General features: G+C 57.8%; 1 protein-coding gene and 1 long non-coding RNA gene across 3 annotated transcripts in view; one reads left to right on the top strand and one right to left on the bottom strand.

The window, feature by feature from the left end:
- pkn1a (protein kinase N1a) overlaps positions 1-14,872 on the bottom strand; it is a 170,975-nt gene extending 156,103 nt beyond the window's left edge. Inside the window, exon 1 of the mRNA XM_069927546.1 lies at positions 14,605-14,872. Within this exon, the coding sequence (XP_069783647.1) occupies positions 14,605-14,625 (21 nt within the window). The 5' untranslated portion in view covers positions 14,626-14,872. The remainder of the gene's footprint in view (positions 1-14,604) is intronic.
- Positions 14,508-20,682, top strand: part of LOC138758527 (uncharacterized) — a 28,141-nt gene continuing 21,966 nt past the window's right edge. For both annotated transcript variants that reach the window (XR_011354321.1, XR_011354322.1), the window contains exon 1: positions 14,508-15,073. This is a non-coding gene — a long non-coding RNA (uncharacterized lncRNA). The remainder of the gene's footprint in view (positions 15,074-20,682) is intronic.

The raw sequence follows: 20,682 nt of genomic DNA on the forward strand, positions 1-20,682 counted from the left end.
ATGCTTGCTGTCTTAAAGCAAATAAGGGTGGAAAATCCCCAGGGTCTGACAAGATATCCCCTCAGGCCTTGAGGGAAGCTAATGCAGAAATAGCAATGGCTCTGGAAGAAATATTTGAAAAATGTCCTTAGCCACGGGTGTGGTGCTAGAGGATAGGAAGGTAGTTCACGTTGTTCCATTGTAATAAAAAAAGCTCCAAAAGTAATCCTGGAAATTATAGGCTGGTGAGCCTAAAGTCAATGGCAGTTAAATTATTGGAAGGTGTTCTAAGAGATCAGATGTACATTTATTTGGATAGCTTTCTGCATGATAGGTTATGTTTAACCAATCTTATAGTTTTTCGAGGAAGAAACCAGGAAAGTTGATGAAGGAAAGGCTGTGGATGTTGTCTACAAGGACAACCTATGACAAGGTCCCACATGGGAGGTTCGTCAGGAAGGTTCAGACACTAGGTATTCAATGGTGAACTGGATTTGACAATAGCTGAAAGGGAGAGTAGTGGTGAAAGACTGCTTCTCAGATTGAAGGTTGTGACTAGTGGTGTGCCTTGGGGATCGGTTCTGGGTCTATTGTTGTTTGTTGTCTATATCAATGATCTGGATGATAATGTGGTAAATTAGATCAGCAGATTTTCAGATGACACAAAGATCATGTGGTGGACAGTGAAAAAGGTTTTCAAAGTTTGCAGAGGGATCTGGACCAATGGGCTGAAAAATGGCAGATGGAATTTAATGCGGACAAGTGTGAAGTGTTGCATTTTGGAAGGGCAAACCAAGAAAGGACATACATGGAAAATGGTCAGCCACTGAGGAGTGCAGTAGAAGATGGGACTTGGAAATACAGATACATAATTCCCTGAAAATGGCGTCATAGGTGTAAAGAGAGCTTTTGACATATTAGCCTTCATAAATCAAAGTACTGAGTACAGGAGTTGGAATGTTATGGTAAAGGTGTATAAGACATTGGTGAGGCCAAATTTGGAGTATTGTGTGCAGTTTTGCACAAAATATCAGTAAGATGGAAAGAGTACAGAGAAGATTTACTAGGATACATGAGTGGGTTAGACAGAGTAAATGTAAGTAGGCTTTTTCCACCGAGGGTATGTGTGATACAAACCAGAGGACATGGGATAAGGGTGAAAGGAGAAAAGTTTAAGGGGTACATGGGGGGAAACACCTTCACACAGAGTGTGGTGGGAGTGTAGAATGAGCTTCCAACTAAAGTGGCAAATGCGGGCTCAATTTTAACATTTAAGAAGAATTTGTAATGGTACATGGATGGGAAAGGTGCAGATGGGCTGCGTGCAGGTCAATGGGATGAGGAAACCAAATGGTTCAACACATACTAGAGGGATCGAGATGGCCTGTTTCTGTGCTGTAATTGTTTTATGGTTCTATATCAATCATTCTTTTATCTCCCACTGATGCTGCTCAAGTTGCCGAGTTCCAACAATAATTTGTGTTTAGCTTGTGATGTCCAGTGACTTCTAAATCCTAATTCTCAAAGTTAAGAAGAAACCAAATGATATGAACATTGAAATTTCCAATTTCAGGCAAAATCCCTTCCTGGTCAAGATCCACTGTACCCATTCCAGTCCCTGCAGATAAACAATGTCTTCAGATAGTGAGGAGTAACTGCAATTCGTAAAGTGTTAGAGGATTTACAGAAGGTCATGTGGGAAGGAGAGGGGGGGCTGAAGGAAGGGGATGGGGGGCTGAAGGAAGGGGATGGGGGGCTGAAGGAAGGGGATGGGGGGCTGAAGGAAGGGGATGGGGGGCTGAAGGAAGGGGATGGGGGGCTGAAGGAAGGGGATGGGGGGCTGAAGGAAGGGGATGGGGGGCTGAAGGAAGGGGATGGGGGGCTGAAGGAAGGGGATGGGGGGCTGAAGGAAGGGGATGGGGGGCTGAAGGAAGGGGATGGGGGGCTGAAGGAAGGGGATGGGGGCTGAAGGAAGGGATGGGGGCTGAAGGAAGGGGATGGGGGGCTGAAGGAAGGGGATGGGGGGCTGAAGGAAGGGGATGGGGGGCTGAAGGAAGGGGATGGGGGGCTGAAGGAAGGGGATGGGGGGCTGAAGGAAGGGGATGGGGGGCTGAAGGAAGGGGATGGGGGGCTGAAGGAAGGGGATGGGGGGCTGAAGGAAGGGGATGGGGGCTGAAGGAAGGGGATGGGGGCTGAAGGAAGGGGATGGGGGCTGAAGGAAGGGGATGGGGGCTGAAGGAAGGGGAGGGGGGCTGAAGGAAGGGGAGGGGGGGCTGAAGGAAGGGGAGGGGGGGCTGAAGGAAGGGGAGGGGGGGCTGAAGGAAGGGGAGGGGGGCTGAAGGAAGGGGAGGGGGGCTGAAGGAAGGGGAGGGGGGGCTGAAGGAAGGGGAGGGGGGGCTGAAGGAAGGGGAGGGGGGGCTGAAGGAAGGGGAGGGGGGGCTGAAGGAAGGGGAGGGGGGGCTGAAGGAAGGGGAGGGGGGGCTGAAGGAAGGGGAGGGGGGGCTGAAGGAAGGGAGGGGGGGCTGAAGGAAGGGGAGGGGGGCTGAAGGAAGGGGAGGGGGGGCTGAAGGAAGGGGAGGGGGGGCTGAAGGAAGGGGAGGGGGGGCTGAAGGAAGGGGAGGGGGGGCTGAAGGAAGGGGAGGGGGGGCTGAAGGAAGGGGAGGGGGGGCTGAAGGAAGGGGAGGGGGGCTGAAGGAAGGGGAGGGGGGCTGAAGGAAGGGGAGGGGGGCTAAGGAAGGGGAGGGGGGCTGAAGGAAGGGGAGGGGGGCTGAAGGAAGGGGAGGGGGGCTGAAGGAAGGGGAGGGGGGCTTGAAGGAAGGGGAGGGGGGCTGAAGGAAGGGGAGGGGGGCTGAAGGAAGGGGAGGGGGGCTGAAGGAAGGGGAGGGGGGCTGAAGGAAGGGGAGGGGGGCTGAAGGAAGGGGAGGGGGGCTGAAGGGGATGGGGGGCTGAAGGAAGGGGAGGGGGGCTGAAGGAAGGGGAGGGGGGCTGAAGGAAGGGGAGGGGGGCTGAAGGAAGGGGAGGGGGGCTGAAGGAAGGGGAGGGGGGCTGAAGGAAGGGGAGGGGTCTGAAGGAAGGGGAGGGGTCTGAAGGAAGGGGTGGGGGTCTGAAGGAAGGGGAGGGGGGCTGAAGGAAGGGGAGGGGGGCTGAAGGAAGGGGAGGGGGGCTGAAGGAAGGGGAGGGGGGCTGAAGGAAGGGGAGGGGGCTGAAGGAAGGGGAGGGGGGCTGAAGGAAGGGGAGGGGGGCTGAAGGAAGGGGAGGGGGGCTGAAGGAAGGGGAGGGGGGCTGAAGGAAGGGGAGGGGGGCTGAAGGAAGGGGAGGGGGGCTGAAGGAAGGGGAGGGGGGCTGAAGGAAGGGGAGGGGGGCTGAAGGAAGGGGAGGGGGGCTGAAGGAAGGGGAGGGGGGCTGAAGGAAGGGGAGGGGGGCTGAAGGAAGGGGAGGGGGGCTGAAGGAAGGGGAGGGGGGCTGAAGGAAGGGGAGGGGGGCTGAAGGAAGGGGAGGGGGGCTGAAGAAGGGGAGGGGGGCTGAAGGAAGGGGAAGGGGGCTGAAGGAAGGGGAGGGGGGCTGAAGGAAGGGGAGGGGGGCTGAAGGAAGGGGAGGGGGGCTGAAGGAAGGGGAGGGGGGCTGAAGGAAGGGGAGGGGGGCTGAAGGGGAGGGGGGCTGAAGGGAGGGGGGCTGAAGGAAGGGGAGGGGGGCTGAAGGAAGGGGAGGGGGGCTGAAGGAAGGGGAGGGGGGCTGAAGGAAGGGGAGGGGGGGCTGAAGGAAAGGGAGGGGGGCTGAAGGAAGGGGAGGGGGGCTGAAGGAAGGGGAGGGGGGCTGAAGGAAGGGGAGGGGGGCTGAAGGAAGGGGGGGGCTGAAGGAAGGGGAGGGGGGATGAAGGAAGGGGAGGGGGGCTGAAGGAAGGGGAGGGGGGATGAAGGAAGGGGAGGGGGATGAAGGAAGGGGAGGGGGGCTGAAGGAAGGGGAGGGGGGCTGAAGGAAGGGGAGGGGGGCTGAAGGAAGGGGAGGGGGGCTGAAGGAAGGGGAGGGGGGCTGAAGGAAGGGGAGGGGGGCTGAAGGAAGGGGAGGGGGGCTGAAGGAAGGGGAGGGGGCTGAAGGAAGGAGATGGGGGCTGAAGGAAGGGGATGGGGGCTGAAGGAAGGGGATGGGGGCTGAAGGAAGGGGATGGGGGCTGAAGGAAGGGGATGGGGGCTGAAGGAAGGGGATGGGGGCTGAAGGAAGGGGATGGGGGCTGAAGGAAGGGGATGGGGGCTGAAGGAAGGGGATGGGGGCTGAAGGAAGGGGATGGGGGCTGAAGGAAGGGGATGGGGGCTGAAGGAAGGGGATGGGGGCTGAAGGAAGGGGATGGGGGCTGAAGGAAGGGGATGGGGGCTGAAGGAAGGGGATGGGGGCTGAAGGAAGGGGATGGGGGGCTGAAGGAAGGGGATGGGGGGCTGAAGGAAGGGGATGGGGGGCTGAAGGAAGGGGATGGGGGGCTGAAGGAAGGGATGGGGGGCTGAAGGAAGGGGATGGGGGGCTGAAGGAAGGGGATGGGGGGCTGAAGGAAGGGGATGGGGGGCTGAAGGAAGGGGATGGGGGGCTGAAGGAAGGGGATGGGGGGCTGAAGGAAGGGGATGGGGGGCTGAAGGAAGGGGATGGGGGGCTGAAGGAAGGGGATGGGGGGCTGAAGGAAGGGGATGGGGGGCTGAAGGAAGGGGATGGGGGGCTGAAGGAAGGGGATGGGGGGCTGAAGGAAGGGGATGGGGGGCTGAAGGAAGGGGATGGGGGGCTGAAGGAAGGGGATGGGGGGCTGAAGGAAGGGGATGGGGGCTGAAGGAAGGGGATGGGGGCTGAAGGAAGGGGATGGGGGCTGAAGGAAGGGGATGGGGGCTGAAGGAAGGGGATGGGGGCTGAAGGAAGGGGATGGGGGCTGAAGGAAGGGGATGGGGGCTGAAGGAAGGGGATGGGGGCTGAAGGAAGGGGATGGGGGCTGAAGGAAGGGGATGGGGGCTGAAGGAAGGGGATGGGGGCTGAAGGAAGGGGATGGGGGCTGAAGGAAGGGGATGGGGGCTGAAGGAAGGGGATGGGGGCTGAAGGAAGGGGATGGGGGCTGAAGGAAGGGGATGGGGGGGGGGCTGAAGGAAGGGGATGGGGGCTGAAGGAAGGGGATGGGGGCTGAAGGAAGGGGATGGGGGCTGAAGGAAGGGGATGGGAGCTGAAGGAAGGGGAGGGGGGGCTGAAGGAAGGGGAGGGGGGGCTGAAGGAAGGGGAGGGGGGCTGAAGGAAGGGGAGGGGGGGCTGAAGGAAGGGGAGGGGGGGGCTGAAGGAAGGGGAGGGGGGGCTGAAGGAAGGGGAGGGGGGCTGAAGGAAGGGGAGGGGGGCTGAAGGAAGGGGAGGGGGGCTGAAGGAAGGGGAGGGGGGCTGAAGGAAGGGGAGGGGGGCAGAAGGAAGGGGAGGGGGGCAGAAGGAAGGGGAGGGGGGCAGAAGGAAGGGGAGGGGGGCAGAAGGAAGGGGAGGGGGCAGAAGGAAGGGGAGGGGGGCTGAAGGAAGGGGAGGGGGGGCTGAAGGAAGGGGAGGGGGGCTGAAGGAAGGGGAGGGGGGCTGAAGGAAGGGGAGGGGGGCTGAAGGAAGGGGAGGGGGGCTGAAGGAAGGGGAGGGGGGCTGAAGGAAGGGGAGGGGGGCTGAAGGAAGGGGAGGGGGCTGAAGGAAGGGGAGGGGGGCTGAAGGAAGGGGAGGGGGGCTGAAGGAAGGGGAGGGGGGCTGAAGGAAGGGGAGGGGGGCTGAAGGAAGGGGAGGGGGGCTGAAGGAAGGGGAGGGGGGCTGAAGGAAGGGGAGGGGGGCTGAAGGAAGGGGAGGGGGGCTGAAGGAAGGGGAGGGGGGCTGAAGGAAGGGGAGGGGGTCTGAAGGAAGGGGAGGGGGTCTGAAGGAAGGGGAGGGGGCTGAAGGAAGGGGAGGGGGGCTGAAGGAAGGGGAGGGGGGCTGAAGGAAGGGGAGGGGGGCTGAAGGAAGGGGAGGGGGGCTGAAGGAAGGGGAGGGGGGCTGAAGGAAGGGGAGGGGGGCTTGAAGGAAGGGGAGGGGGGCTGAAGGAAGGGGAGGGGGGCTGAAGGAAGGGGAGGGGGGCTGAAGGAAGGGGAGGGGGGCTGAAGGAAGGGGAGGGGGGCTGAAGGAAGGGGAGGGGGGCTGAAGGAAGGGGAGGGGGGCTGAAGGAAGGGGAGGGGGGCTGAAGGAAGGGGAGGGGGGCTGAAGGAAGGGGAGGGGGGCTGAAGGAAGGGGAGGGGGGCTGAAGAAGGGGAGGGGGGCTGAAGGAAGGGGAAGGGGGCTGAAGGAAGGGGAGGGGGGCTGAAGGAAGGGGAGGGGGGCTGAAGGAAGGGGAGGGGGGCTGAAGGAAGGGGAGGGGGGCTGAAGGAAGGGGAGGGGGGCTGAAGGGGAGGGGGGCTGAAGGAAGGGGAGGGGGGCTGAAGGAAGGGGAGGGGGGCTGAAGGAAGGGGAGGGGGGCTGAAGGAAGGGGAGGGGGGCTGAAGGAAGGGGAGGGGGGGCTGAAGGAAGGGAGGGGGGCATAAGGAAGGGGAGGGGGGCTGAAGGAAGGGGAGGGGGGCTGAAGGAAGGGGGGGGGCTGAAGGAAGGGGAGGGGGGATGAAGGAAGGGGAGGGGGGCTGAAGGAAGGGGAGGGGGGATGAAGGAAGGGGAGGGGGGATGAAGGAAGGGGAGGGGGGCTGAAGGAAGGGGAGGGGGGCTGAAGGAAGGGGAGGGGGGCTGAAGGAAGGGGAGGGGGGCTGAAGGAAGGGGAGGGGGGCTGAAGGAAGGGGAGGGGGGCTGAAGGAAGGGGAGGGGGGCTGAAGGAAGGGGAGGGGGGCTGAAGGAAGGGGAGGGGGGCTGAAGGAAGGGGAGGGGGGCTGAAGGAAGGGGAGGGGGGCTGAAGGAAGGGGAGGGGGCTGAAGGAAGGAGATGGGGGCTGAAGGAAGGGGATGGGGGCTGAAGGAAGGGGATGGGGGCTGAAGGAAGGGGATGGGGGCTGAAGGAAGGGGATGGGGGCTGAAGGAAGGGGATGGGGGCTGAAGGAAGGGGATGGGGGCTGAAGGAAGGGGATGGGGGCTGAAGGAAGGGGATGGGGGCTGAAGGAAGGGGATGGGGGCTGAAGGAAGGGGATGGGGGCTGAAGGAAGGGGATGGGGGCTGAAGGAAGGGGATGGGGGCTGAAGGAAGGGGATGGGGGCTGAAGGAAAGGGATGGGGAGCTGAAGGAAGGGGATGGGGGGCTGAAGGAAGGGGATGGGGGCTGAAGGAAGGGGATGGGGGGCTGAAGGAAGGGGATGGGGGCTGAAGGAAGGGGATGGGGGCTGAAGGAAGGGGATGGGGGCTGAAGGAAGGGGATGGGGGCTGAAGGAAGGGGATGGGGGCTGAAGGAAGGGGATGGGGGCTGAAGGAAGGGGATGGGGGCTGAAGGAAGGGGATGGGGGCTGAAGGAAGGGGATGGGGGCTGAAGGAAGGGGATGGGGGCTGAAGGAAGGGGATGGGGGCTGAAGGAAGGGGATGGGGGCTGAAGGAAGGGGATGGGGGCTGAAGGAAGGGGATGGGGGCTGAAGGAAGGGGATGGGGGCTGAAGGAAGGGGATGGGGGCTGAAGGAAGGGGATGGGGGGCTGAAGGAAGGGGATGGGGGCTGAAGGAAGGGGATGGGGGCTGAAGGAAGGGGATGGGGGCTGAAGGAAGGGGATGGGGAGCTGAAGGAAGGGGAGGGGGGGCTGAAGGAAGGGGAGGGGGGGCTGAAGGAAGGGGAGGGGGGGCTGAAGGAAGGGGAGGGGGGCTGAAGGAAGGGGAGGGGGGGCTGAAGGAAGGGGAGGGGGGCTGAAGGAAGGGGAGGGGGGCTGAAGGAAGGGGAGGGGGGCTGAAGGAAGGGAGGGGGGGCTGAAGGAAGGGGAGGGGGGCAGAAGGAAGGGGAGGGGGGCAGAAGGAAGGGGAGGGGGGCAGAAGGAAGGGGAGGGGGCAGAAGGAAGGGGAGGGGGGCAGAAGGAAGGGGAGGGGGGCAGAAGGAGAGGGGGCAGAAGGAAGGGAGGGGGCAGAAGGAAGGGGAGGGGGGCAGAAGGAAGGGGAGGGGGGCTGAAGGAAGGGGAGGGGGGCTGAAGGAAGGGGAGGGGGGCTGAAGGAAGGGGAGGGGGGCTGAAGGAAGGGGAGGGGGGCTGAAGGAAGGGGAGGGGGGCTGAAGGAAGGGGAGGGGGGCTGAAGGAAGGGGAGGGGGGCTGAAGGAAGGGGAGGGGGGCTGAAGGAAGGGGAGGGGGGCTGAAGGAAGGGGAGGGGGGGCTGAAGGAAGGGGAGGGGGGCAGAAGGAAGGGGAGGGGGCAGAAGGAAGGGGAGGGGGGCAGAAGGAAGGGGAGGGGGGCAGAAGGAAGGGGAGGGGGCAGAAGGAAGGGGAGGGGGCAGAAGGAAGGGGAGGGGGGCAGAAGGAAGGGGAGGGGGGCTGAAGGAAGGGGAGGGGGGCTGAAGGAAGGGGAGGGGGGCTGAAGGAAGGGGAGGGGGGCTGAAGGAAGGGGAGGGGGCTGAAGGAAGGGGAGGGGGGCTGAAGGAAGGGGGGGGCTGAAGGAAGGGGAGGGGGCTGAAGGAAGGGGAGGGGGGCTGAAGGAAGGGGAGGGGGGCTGAAGGAAGGGGAGGGGGGCTGAAGGAAGGGGAGGGGGGCTGAAGGAAGGGGAGGGGGCTGAAGGAAGGGGAGGGGGGCTGAAGGAAGGGGAGGGGGGCTGAAGGAAGGGGAGGGGGGCTGAAGGAAGGGGAGGGGGGCTGAAGGAAGGGGAGGGGGCTGAAGGAAGGGGAGGGGGGCTGAAGGAAGGGGAGGGGGGCTGAAGGAAGGGGAGGGGGGCTGAAGGAAGGGGAGGGGGGCTGAAGGAAGGGGAGGGGGCTGAAGGAAGGGGAGGGGGGCTGAAGGAAGGGGAGGGGGGCTGAAGGAAGGGGAGGGGGGCTGAAGGAAGGGGAGGGGGGCTGAAGGAAGGGGAGGGGGGCTGAAGGAAGGGGAGGGGGGCTGAAGGAAGGGGAGGGGGGCTGAAGGAAGGGGAGGGGGGCTGAAGGAAGGGGAGGGGGGCTGAAGGAAGGGGAGGGGGGCTGAAGGAAGGGGAGGGGGGCTGAAGGAAGGGGAGGGGGGCTGAAGGAAGGGGAGGGGGGCTGAAGGAAGGGGAGGGGGGCTGAAGGAAGGGGAGGGGGGCTGAAGGAAGGGGAGGGGGGCTGAAGGAAGGGGAGGGGGGCTGAAGGAAGGGGAGGGGGGCTGAAGGAAGGGGAGGGGGGCTGAAGGAAGGGGAGGGGGGCTGAAGGAAGGGGAGGGGGGCTGAAGGAAGGGGAGGGGGGCTGAAGGAAGGGGAGGGGGGCTGAAGGAAGGGGAGGGGGGCTGAAGGAAGGGGAGGGGGGCTGAAGGAAGGGGAGGGGGGCTGAAGGAAGGGGAGGGGGGCTGAAGGAAGGGGAGGGGGGGCTGAAGGAAGGGGAGGGGGGCTGAAGGAAGGGGAGGGGGGCTGAAGGAAGGGGAGGGGAGCTGAAGGAAGGGGATGGAGGATGAAGGAAGGGGTGGGGGAGCTGAAGGAAGGGGAGGGGGGGCTGAAGAAAGGAAGGGGTGGGAGATGAAGGAAGGGGTGGGGGATGAAGGAAGGGGTGGGGGATGAAGGAAGGGGTGGGGGATGAAGGAAGGGGGATGGGGGATGAAGGAAGGGGGATGGGGGATGAAGGAAGGGGGATGGGGGATGAAGGAAGGGGGATGGGGGATGAAGGAAGGGGGATGGGGGATGAAGGAAGGGGGATGGGGGATGAAGGATGGGGGATGGGGGATGAAGGAAGGGGATGGGGAGCTAAAGGAAGGGGATGTGGAGCTAAAGGAAGGGGATGGGGAGCTAAAGGAAGGGGATGGGGAGCTAAAGGAAGGGGATGGGGAGCTAAAGGAAGGGGATGGGGAGCTAAAGGAAGGGGATGGGGAGCTAAAGGAAGGGGATGGGGAGCTAAAGGAAGGGGATGGGGAGCTAAAGGAAGGGGATGGGGAGCTAAAGGAAGGGGATGGGGAGCTAAAGGAAGGGGATGGGGAGCTAAAGGAAGGGGATGGGGAGCTAAAGGAAGGGGATGGGGAGCTAAAGGAAGGGGATGGGGAGCTAAAGGAAGGGGATGGGGAGCTAAAGGAAGGGGATGGGGAGCTAAAGGAAGGGGATGGGAGCTAAAGGAAGGGGATGGGGAGCTAAAGGAAGGGGATGGGGAGCTAAAGGAAGGGGATGGGGAGCTAAAGGAAGGGGATGGGGAGCTAAAGGAAGGGGATGGGGAGCTAAAGGAAGGGGATGGGGAGCTAAAGGAAGGGGTTGGGGAGCTAAAGGAAGGGGATGGGGAGCTAAAGGAAGGGGATGGGGAGCTAAAGGAAGGGGATGGGGAGCTAAAGGAAGGGGATGGGGAGCTAAAGGAAGCGGATGGGGAGCTAAAGGAAGGGGATGGGGAGCTAAAGGAAGGGGATGGGGAGCTAAAGGAAGGGGATGGGGAGCTAAAGGAAGGGGATGGGGAGCTAAAGGAAGGGGATGGGGAGCTAAAGGAAGGGGATGGGGAGCTAAAGGAAGGGGATGGGGAGCTAAAGGAAGGGGATGGGGAGCTAAAGGAAGGGGATGGGGAGCTAAAGGAAGGGGATGGGGAGCTAAAGGAAGGGGATGGGGAGCTAAAGGAAGGGGATGGGGAGCTAAAGGAAGGGGATGGGGAGCTAAAGGAAGGGGATGTGGAGCTAAAGGAAGGGGATGGGGAGCTTAAGGAAGGGGATGGGGAGCTAAAGGAAGGGGATGGGGAGCTAAAGGAAGGGGATGGGGAGCTAAAGGAAGGGGATGGGGAGCTAAAGGAAGGGGATGGGGAGCTAAAGGAAGGGGATGGGGAGCTAAAGGAAGGGGATGGGGAGCTAAAGGAAGGGGATGGGGAGCTAAAGGAAGGGGATGGGGAGCTAAAGGAAGGGGATGGGGAGCTAAAGGAAGGGGATGGGGAGCTAAAGGAAGGGGATGGGGAGCTAAAGGAAGGGGATGGGGAGCTAAAGGAAGGGGATGGGGAGCTAAAGGAAGGGGATGGGGAGCTAAAGGAAGGGGATGGGAGCTAAAGGAAGGGGATGGGGAGCTAAAGGAAGGGGATGGGGAGCTAAAGGAAGGGGTGACTGATGGGCAGTGTGAAGGTAGAGCCAGAGATGAAGATAAGCAAGAGTCAAAAAGGGAGAATTACTAAAAATTGGATATAGTTGAAGTCTTTATGGAGACTGACCCTGCCCTTCTTTCCCAGCTCACTCCTCTCCATCAGAGTTCATCTTTCTCACCACTCTACCCCCTTCCCCGATCACTTCTCTCAGCTCCGTTCCCCTCCCAGCTGTATCCACCTGTGCTCCTATTCCCCCTACCACACCCCCCCCCCCCCCCCCAAACGCTACCTTCTCATTCAGGTGTTTGCATGATTTTAAGCATACCTGATGAAGGGCTCCAGCCCAAAGCATTGACTCCCTATTGCTCTCTATGGACGTTGCAGGACCTGCTGAGATCCTCTTGCATTCCCTCATTCCTCCCTACAAGTGTGCACCCCAACGTACAGGCCTGTGTCAATCCTGCCAACCCACATCTGTCATAACCTATGACCTCTCGGACCCTCTCATCACTTGCTTGACATTTTTCCACCCAAGACTGGAAAAAAAAGGACTCCAACCCAGAGCACTGTCTGTCCATGGTTGCTAGCTAACCTGCCAAAAAAATAATCCCACTCCCCCTTTCTCATTGTTTGTTCAAAATGATGAAATCTGTAACTTCTTTTGTTGCTTCCTGTTCACCTTTTTATGACCTCTCATATTCTTATGCACCACTTAAAAGTTCCTGATACCCTGTATTCAAGAAAAAAACTTCAGCCCAACCAGACACAAGAGACTGGAATCTGGTGCAAAACAACAATGCTGGATGAACTCATGTCAAGAAGCATCTGTGTGGAGACAGGAATTGTCAACATTTCACATCCAGTTTAATCCCCACAAGTGAGCATTTTGTGCCAACCTAACCAGCCATTTCATATCACTTACACGGAATTGCTTTGGTACAAAGGCAAGATTTATTCACTCAGAACTCTGAAAGTAAAAAGAGAAAATCTTGAAGGGTAAAGATAAGGTGCTAAGAGACGAGGTAGCGTGCAGCAATGCATATAAACACCTGACCAACTCCCAAAACACTGCTGTACAAAATCTCCGCAACTTCCTGAGTTAGATATCACGTAAACACACTAATTAGAAGTAGACCACATGGCCCCTCACACCAGCACAGACGTTCAATAAAATCAAAAATTATCTCATTTCACCTTCAGTTCTGCAATCCCATTTATCCACAGATTTCTAAAGACGTTGAATCCACAAATTTAATTCATCTGTCTGAAATAGATAATTTGTTTAACCAACTGTGATCCCTACTTCTAAATTCACAAAAAAAAGTGACTCCTGATAAAGAAGTTTCCCACCCCAACGCTGGCACATGAAATTAACTGAACTCAGCTGGAATTCACTGTGCAGACAGTTCTCATCTCAATGCGCTGGGATGCAGTTAACCCCCTGCCCTCCCCCTGGGCTGGGACGCAGTTAGCCCCCTGGGCTGGGACGCAGTTAGCCCCCTGGGCTGGGACGCAGTTAGCCCCCTGGGCTGGGACGCAGTTAGCCCCCTGGGCTGGGACGCAGTTAGCCCCCTGGGCTGGGACGCAGTTAGCCCCCTGGGCTGGGACGCAGTTAGCCCCCTGGGCTGGGACGCAGTTAGCCCCCTGGGCTGGGACGCAGTTAGCCCCCTGGGCTGGGACGCAGTTAGCCCCCTGGGCTGGGACGCAGTTAGCCCCCTGGGCTGGGACGCAGTTAGCCCCCTGGGCTGGGACGCAGTTAGCCCCCTGGGCTGGGACGCAGTTAGCCCCCTGGGCTGGGACGCAGTTAGCCCCCTGGGCTGGGACGCAGTTAGCCCCCTGGGCTGGGACGCAGTTAGCCCCCTGGGCTGGGACGCAGTTAGCCCCCTGGGCTGGGACGCAGTTAGCCCCCTGGGCTGGGACGCAGTTAGCCCCCTGGGCTGGGACGCAGTTAGCCCCCTGGGCTGGGACGCAGTTAGCCCCCTGGGCTGGGACGCAGTTAGCCCCCTGGGCTGGGACGCAGTTAGCCCCCTGGGCTGGGACGCAGTTAGCCCCCTGGGCTGGGACGCAGTTAGCCCCCTGGGCTGGGACGCAGTTAGCCCCCTGGGCTGGGACGCAGTTAGCCCCCTGGGCTGGGACGCAGTTAGACCCCTGGGCTGGGACGCAGTTAACGCCCTGCCCTCCTGCTGGGCTGGGAGAGTGAACACCCTCCCTCTCCCTGGGCTGGAACATTAACACCCTCCTCTATCTATCGTGGCTAGATGTGCAATATTGTTTAGAAGAGTGCTTTTCAAACTTCCCCCCAAACTCACATTCCACCCTAAAAAAATCCCTACGTATCACTGTTCTGTGATTAGTAAGGGATGCGGGATTATTAAGGTGGGATGTGGGTGGGAAGGGAAGGTTGAGAACCACGGCTCCAGACCCAATTGTTACTGAAATATTTTGCTTGAGAAAAATTGTCATTGACCCATTTCCTTTGGAGCGATGAACCCGTGCACATAATGAGTTAATTAGGCTCATCTAAAACAGTGGTTTTCAAACTTTTTCTTTCCACCCACAAACCACTTTACGTAATCCCTTACTAATCACAGAGCACCAATGGCATTGGGATACTTAAAGTGCAATCTGAGTTTAGGGGACAGTTTGAAATTTATTAGTTTTAATGCTGCTCCACCCACTCATGCTCAATGGCTGATGGACATTATGTCCTGTTTAAATTTATAAAAGATCTTTACTCAATTATTAATTCAAGTATAAGGTTTCTAATGTTGTGGGGACCATTCCTGAATTACTTTCATAACCTCTAGGCATATTATTTTAAATTTTAATATTTGCTATTTTACTTCATGTACGAAGTCCTTCTTTTTCTTTAGTTATACAACAAGTGCAGTCCTCAAAGGCCAACTCCTTCATCTCTGGAATCAAGCTGGTAAACCTTCTGTGCACTGCTTCCAATGCCAGTACATCCTTCCTCAATTAAGGAAGCCAGAACTGCACACAGTACTCCAGTACCTTTTAACCTCCTTGCTCCTAAATTCAATCCCTCTAGCAATGAAGGCCAACATTCCATTTGCCTTCTTGATAGCCTGCTGGGCCTGCAAATCAACCCTTTGCAAATGATGCACAAGCACTCCCCAGTCCTTCTGTCCCACAGCATGTTGTGAAAGCTTGCCATTTAAATAACATTGTGATCTATTTTTCCTAATCTCATACTTGCCCACATTGTACTCCATCTGCCAGACTCTTACTCACTGAACCTATCTATATTTCTCTGCAGCCTGTGCTGGGACCGTGTCTCACTGACAGGTGGATCGCTCGTTGCCAATTCCACCAACTTCCCACAGCCAGTGGCAGTCCCACCTCCCTTCCGCCGCCCTGCCTAACGTCGATTGGCTGCTACGCCGCCTGCCAGCTTGTCATTGGACCTCGTTCGTGCCAATCTCGTCCAGAGCGCTTCCGCTATCAGCCTTGCTCTCCAACCGGCAGCTGCGTTTGGCCGGGGTGCCGAGGCCGAGTCTGAATGCGCTCTCCGCTTCCTTACCACAATCGACTCATTGGCCATCCTGCGTAGAACACGGCCACGGCCGCTGCTATCTGCGAGAAGACCGATTGCGGGCCACGAACGCTGCGCTCACGCGAAAGTTCCGCGACGGCGCCTCCGCCTCGGTCAGGGCGCATGTGCAACCGGTCTCCAGCCCGCCCCTTTCTGGTTTCCATGACGACCTGGGCGACGTCACCGTGTTCAGCCCCCCTCCATCTCGAGCCTCGGCCCGAACGCGCCTCCGTCTGAGGAGTTCGGGGTCCCACCGTCAGCGGAGAGGTCCGGCCCCTCCCCCTCCACTGTCCCGGCACGGCCCGGGGACCGTGTGCTTGAAGAGCAAGTGTCGTGACGTTGCCGACATCTTTATGCGGATGCTGCTCCACCCCGCTGTGTGCCGCCAGCTTCGCTCAGGATGTCGTCGCCAGCAAAGCTCACCAGGCCATTCATCCCAAAACAGCGGCACAAATTCGTAAGTGAGGAGGCCATCCACACAGGAGTGAAATGAGAGAACTGTGAATCCCTGTCAGGGGACTCCAGAATCAATAGAAAGTTAACCCAGAGATGTAGATGCAAGAAAATGGTGCTGAAATTTATGATCAGAAGTGATATTCATGGGGTAGTAGATACTCCTGTTTGTATTGTACAATGCACCCCCAACCTCAGGACCACAAGATCTTGGCTATTTGGCCCATCAACTCCAACCTGCCATTTTTCCTCCCTTCTCCCTGTAACCCTTGATTCCCTACTTACTCAAGAGCCTATTCACCTCCATCTTAAATATCCAGTCAAATCAAGTTTATTGTCATCTGATTGCTCAAGTACAAGCCAACGAGACAGCGTTCTCCAGCCCTCAGGGCAAAACATGCCGATATAACACACATACAAACAATACATATTCAGAACAAGTATTCACAAATAAATAAATATTGTGTAATGAATGTGGGAGTCTCGGCTGGTTAGTGAGAGTTGTTCCTTTGGTCATTCACCATTCTCACGGCCTGTGGGAAGTTGTTCCTTGTACTGGTGATGTTGGCTATGTTACTACTGCATCTCTTTCCCAACGGGAGCAGCTGGAAGATGCTGTGTGCAGGGTGGAAGGGATCCTCAATGATTTTGCGCACCCTCTTCAGAACAATGATCCCGGTAATATCATCGATTGGTGAGCAAGGGGAGGGAGACCCCAGTCATCTTCTCTGCCACTCTTATGGTACTGTGGATTGACCTCTGATTTATTTCTCTGCACCAAAAGTACCACACTGTGATGCAGCCAACCAGGACGCTCTTGATAGATCTGCTATGAAGTTTTGACATGATACTGGATGGTAGCCTTGCCCATTACAGTCTGGAAGTCTAGTCACTGTTGCGCCTTCCTGACAAATGAGATATTGTGAGTCCATATTAGGTCACTAGTTAAATGAATTCCAAGGATCTTGGTGCTCTCCACTACAGAGTTGTTGATGTGGAGGGTGGAATGTCTTCTATTTAAAATATTTTTATTGGGTTTTATAAAAACCCTTATACAAGGTAAACTAATAACAAATCATTTCATATACATTATCATTTATAAATTGAAAATTAGAATCATAACTCATACTGTGGCCAAAAATAATATTGAATACAAAAATTATACAAATAATTCATGTACAATTTCATTATGATATTTTATCAGTATCAATAGAGACATTCAAAAGACTCTTAGATTGCAAGAAAAATTGAGGGTTATGGGGTGAGGTAAAGAAAATTTAGATTGTTTAGTAGATTTCCAGAGGTCAGCACAACATGAGGGCCTGTATTGTGCTGTAATATTCCATGTCCTAAGATCTTGAGGTGGTCGTTCCTTGTCCTACTGAAGTCCATGATCTTGTCCATATTGAGACTTGGGTTGTTATTCTCACACCACATAGCACCAAATAAAAATTAAGTTTCTGTGGCAATGAATTCCATAGATTCACCACTCTCTGGGTAAAGAAATTCCTCCACAACTCTGTTCTAAAGGGGACATTTTTTATTTTCAGGCTGTCCCCTCTGGTCACAGACTCTCCTACCATATCCACTCTCTCCATGCCTTTCAGTATTGAATAGGTTTCAATGAAATCCTCCCTCATTCTTCTAAGCTCCAGTGAGTACAGTCCCAGAGCCCTCAATCAGACCTCAAATGATAAATCATTCATTCTGGGCATCATTCTTGTGAACCTTCTCTGGGTCCTCTCCTATGCCAACATAATTCTTGTGTAAGGAGCCCAATAAGGAACCTTATGAAGCCTCAATATAACATTGCTGCTTTTATATTCTATCCCTCTTGAAATTAATGCTAGAATTGTGGCGGCTCACCACAAGGCAGGCGAACCGGCCCTGCTTGTAAGCCGCGCGGCGGGGCAGCAGGCCAAAATGGCGCCGTCGGGGTTTTCCCTTCCTTCCAGATCGGGGCTCAGAAACCCGTGCTTGGGGACCACGTGACTCCCAGATGACGTCAGCGCGGTTCTCAGCCAGGTCCAGGCTGGGAGTATAAGTGCAGCCCATCAGCCTGCAATAAACTAGTCTGCTCAGTGAGCTCAACCCTTCTGGTTGCGTGTGTTTTTGCAGGAACAGTGCAGCTGCCACTACAATTGGTGATCCCGACTGGTTCAAACATCTTTGAACCCATCATGAGCAAACCTGGGATCAGCGCTATAGCCGTGAAACTCCCTGAATTCTAGGTTCCGGAGCCGGAGACCTGGTTCGTCCACGCGGAGGCCCAGTTTCACCTCCGTCAGATTAGTCCGACACGACCAAATTCTACCATGCGGTCGCTGCCCTTGACCAGGCCACCGCCAGACGCGTTCTGCCCCTTGTTGCAGCACCCACCCGCTGAGGACAAGTACGAGATCATCAAGCGAGTGCTTACCGGGTCCCTCGGACTATCCAGACACCAGCATGCCGTCGGGGACAGGTCCCCGATGGAATTGATGGATGAGATGCTCGCGCTCAAGGGTGAGCACACCAACTGCCTACTTTTCGAGCGTATCTTCCTCGAACATATGCCTGGGGACATCCGCCCGCTTCTGGTTCAAGAGAGCTTCACTGACCCGAGGAAGGTCGCCCAGAAGAACCAGGACCTATGGCTCGCATGATTCTCGGAAGTCTCAGTGGTCCAGCAGGTCATGAGGCATGGGCACAACCAAGCCCGCCCCTCGTGCTGTGGTAGAGCACCCGGCCCCTGCATTACCAAGGCCACAGCATCCGCTTCAGGCCTCTGCTTCTACTACCAGCGCTGGGGAGCCAAGGCTCAGAAGTGTCATCAGCCCTGCTCGTTCCAGGGAAACGACCAGGCTGGCCGCTGTTAATGACTGCGGCGGCTGGCCAAGGACACAGCCTTCTCTACCTGCGGGACTCAGTCATCGGCCGGCGATTCCTCGTTGACACTGGAGCCCAGATCAGTGTCATACCAGCCATGGCCATCGAATCCAGGAACCAACCTCATGGACCTCCCTTCCGTGTGGCTAACGCAACAGCAATCCGGATGTATGGAGGCGAGACAGTCCACTTCCAGATCGGGCAACAGAATTTCACGTGGAGGTTCACCGTCTCGTCCCTCCTGACTGCCATCCTGGGTGCAGACTTCCTCCTCGCACACGGGCTTCTGGTGGACATTTGAGGTAGGTGCCTGGTGGACGCTTCCTGCTCAGAACAACCGCTGATGGCCACGATCAGCACACCCAGAGATGAGTTCCAGCAGATACTGGATGAATTCCCGACACTCCTCAAGCCACAGTTCTCCACTGCCTCGCCGTGCCACGTGGTGTTCCACCACATCCCCACCCAGGGCCTGCTAGTTCACGCCAGGGCCCGCCGGTTCATGCCAAGGCACACCGGCTCCCACCTGACAAGCTCCAGGTAGCAAAGGAGGAGTTTTTGCACCTGTTGGAGCTGGGGATCATTCGGTGGTCCGACAGCCCATGGGCCTCGCCACTCCACCTGGTCCCGAAAGCCTCCGGCGGCTGGTGTCCCTGCAGAGACTATCGACGGCTCAACGAGGCAACCATTCCTGACCGTTACCCCATCCCTCACATCCAGGACTTTATGGCCAACCTGCATGGCGTGAGGGTCTTCTCCAAGGTTGAGCTGGTGCACGGATATCACCAGATCCCAGTGCACCCTAAGGACATACCCAAGACGGCCATCATCACCCCCTTTGGCCTCTTCGAATTCCTGCACACGCTGTTTGGGCTCAAGAACGCCGCTCAGACCTTCCAGCGCCTCATGGACTCTATGGCCAGGGACTTGGATTTCGTATTTATTTATTTGGATGACATCCTTGTCGCCAATAAGGACCGGGCACAACACAATGCCAACCTACATGCCCTTTTCTCCCGGCTGGCTGACTTTCTCCTTACCATCAACACGGCCAAGTGCCAGTTCGGGAAAGAGTCCATGCAGTTCCTGGGCCATAACATCATGGTCGAAGGAGCCACGCCCGCCGCTGTGAAGGTTGCCGCCATCAGGGAGTTCCCACACCCGAACAGCCTCAAGGGGCTGCAGGAGTTCGCGGGTATGGTCAACTTTTACAACCGCTTTATCCCAGGAGCTGCGCGCATCATGCAGCTGCTTTTCGCCCTCATCGCAGCCAAGCACAAGATGCTCGCTTGGAACCCAGAAGCCTGCACCACATTTGAGGCCACCAAGGACGCCCTCGCGAAGGCCGCCATGTTCGCCCACCCGCACACCGACCTGCATATGGCACTCTCTGTCGGTACCGTCCTGGAGCAGCAGGTGAATAGGCATTGGAAACCTCTGGCATTCTTCAGCCGCCTGCTCCTCCCGCTGGAACGCAAGTATAGTGCCTTTGACCGTTGACCGCGAGTTACTGGACATATACCTGGCGGTGTGGCATTTCCGCTATTTTTTGGAGGGAAGGACTTTTACCATTTTCATTGACCACAAACCCCTCACCCAGGTGATCGCGATAGCAAAGGATCCCTGGTCGGCCCGCCAGCAGCGTCACCTCTCCTTTGTGTCGGAGTTTACCGTCGACATTCGGCACAAGGCGGGGAAGGACAATGTGGTTGCCGATGCACTCTCGTGACCGGACATCTGCGCACTGACGCCCGGCCTCGACTTCAACCAGCTCACCCGGGACCAGGAGGCTGATGAGGAAACGAGGGCCTTCAAGACGCCATCACCAGCCTGCGGTTCCGAGACCTCCCAACTCAGAGCAGCAAAGGCACCATCCTGTGCAATATCTCCTTGGGCACCCCACGGCCAATGGTTCCGCAGCAGTGGCGCAGGCAGGTTTTCCATCACATCCATGACTTTTCACATCCGTCCATCAGGTCCATGGTCTGGATGGTGGCAGAACGGTTCATAGGGCATGGGTTGCAGAAGCAGATCGCGGTCTGGGCCAGAACATGTGCCCATTGCACAGGCACACCAGGGCGCCTGTACAGGAGTTCGAACATGTCCGGGAATGGTTCAGCCACATTAACATGGACATCGTCGGGCCTTTACCAATTTCCCAGGGCAACCGTTACCTGTTTACTGTGGTGGACTGCACCACTCGCTGGCCCGAGACAATCCCGATGCCAGACGCCTCCACCGACTCCTGCTCCCGAGCCCTGTTGCATGGTTGGGTCGCCCTGTTCGGCGTCTCGACTCACCTCACCAGCGATCAGGGCGCCCAGTTCACATCTGCACTCTGGGCACAGCTCGCCAATGGACTGGGGATTCAGCTACACCGCACCACGGCCTACCACCCGCAGGCCAATGGACTGGTCAAACGTCTGCACTGCCACCTTAAGTCGGTGCTCATGGCCCACCTCACCGGTCCCGACTGGACGGACAAACTGCCTTGGGTGCTCCTGGGCATCCGCTCCACTCCCAAGGAAGATCTGCAGGTGTCATCAGCTGAGCTGGTCTATGGTGCGCCGCTGGCATTACCTGGTGAGTTCGTCAATGCTCCTCACAATCCCCAGCACTCACTGCATGAACTACTTCCTCACCTCAGGGCATGCTTGGACTCCTTCGAACCCCCACCACCACCCAGGCATGGCACCCGCCTGACTCACGTTCCTGGCAAGCTGCTTTCCACCGAGTTCATTTTCG

Source organism: Narcine bancroftii, chromosome 3, assembly GCF_036971445.1.
Source record: "Narcine bancroftii isolate sNarBan1 chromosome 3, sNarBan1.hap1, whole genome shotgun sequence".
Taxonomy (NCBI): Eukaryota; Metazoa; Chordata; class Chondrichthyes; order Torpediniformes; family Narcinidae; genus Narcine; species Narcine bancroftii.